Below are 1144 nucleotides of genomic sequence, written 5' to 3' on the forward strand. Positions count from 1 at the left end.
ATGTCTATCGTTATAGCACCATCAGAGTTTATATATTTATCCATGCTTGAATGATATGACCCTTTGAAATGTGTTTATTTCATTGAATTCATATATTAAAGATGTTCCAGTTATTTTCATTTTTGGTACAACAGGTAGATTAACTTATTACATTCAATAAGGCTTAAATAACTTTTTTAAATCTTTGTTATTTCTATAATGTGTAGCTTCTGGCAAAACTCGTTTATCTATAGATATCTGGAAATATCTTGACAAAAAAGTATGTTTATTCAATTCACATAGAAAACCATATATTTTTTTTAGGGATTTAAATCAGAAATAATAAATTGCGACTCAATGCAACTATACAAAGGCTTTGATATTGGAACTGCTAAAGTATCCAAAGAAATTCGTAATAGAATCCCGCATCACCTATTAGATGTTTTTGATATTGATGAAGATTGTACAGCCTCCAAATATATCAGTATAGCAGTACCAATAGTAAGTTGTGATTTAAAAAGTAAATTCAGTGCATTTATATCACAAATAGATTGATAGATTGATCAGCCAAAATGTTACTCCAATTATTGTTGGTGGCACTCACATGTACCTTAAAGCGTTGATTTGGAAGTCTTTAATTGACTCCCAAACATGTAGTAGCGTAAATCCTTCAATTAAAGATGAAGAATACTCAAAATTCACAAATGAGGATTTGCTTGAACAGCTTTCGAAGATTGACCCTGAAAGAGCATTGTCATTAAATATAAATGACCGACGAAAAATAATTAGAGGGATAGAGGTAAATTTTTATAAATATTTATTAACCACAGTTAAGTAGATTTATAGATTTATAACACAAACGGGTTAACATTTACAGAGTTAAAGAAAATTCACCCGTACAAAGTTAGATACAACAATAGTGTATTATTTTGGGTAAGAAATAACAATGTAAGAGAATGCATAGATATAAGAATAAATGAAATGATTAATGTAAGTTACAATTCAGCATCATCTTTAAATTTGATCATTCTTTTATAGGATGGATTATTAAAAGAGGTTTTTTTACTTAAGGAGAGGTTATTAAATTGTAATAAATATATTGGTTTATTACAAGGAATAGCCCTACAAGATTCATAGATATTCTCGACAAAAAACAAATAATCAA

At 28.1% G+C, this 1144-nt stretch overlaps 1 protein-coding gene across 1 annotated transcript; it reads left to right on the forward strand.

Annotated features, from left to right (window-relative positions):
• Positions 1-583: 583 nt before the first annotated feature.
• On the forward strand, positions 584-817 carry Chro.60293 (tRNA delta(2)-isopentenylpyrophosphate transferase). Its single annotated transcript, XM_659842.1, has 1 exon — positions 584-817. The coding sequence occupies one exon, from the start codon at positions 584-586 to the stop codon at positions 815-817; it is 234 nt and encodes a 77-aa protein (XP_664934.1).
• The last annotated feature ends 327 nt before the right edge of the window (positions 818-1144 follow it).

The sequence above is a fragment of the Cryptosporidium hominis genome (assembly GCF_000006425.1).
Source record: "Cryptosporidium hominis TU502 chromosome 6 CHRO016102, whole genome shotgun sequence".
NCBI lineage: Eukaryota > Apicomplexa > Conoidasida > Eucoccidiorida > Cryptosporidiidae > Cryptosporidium > Cryptosporidium hominis.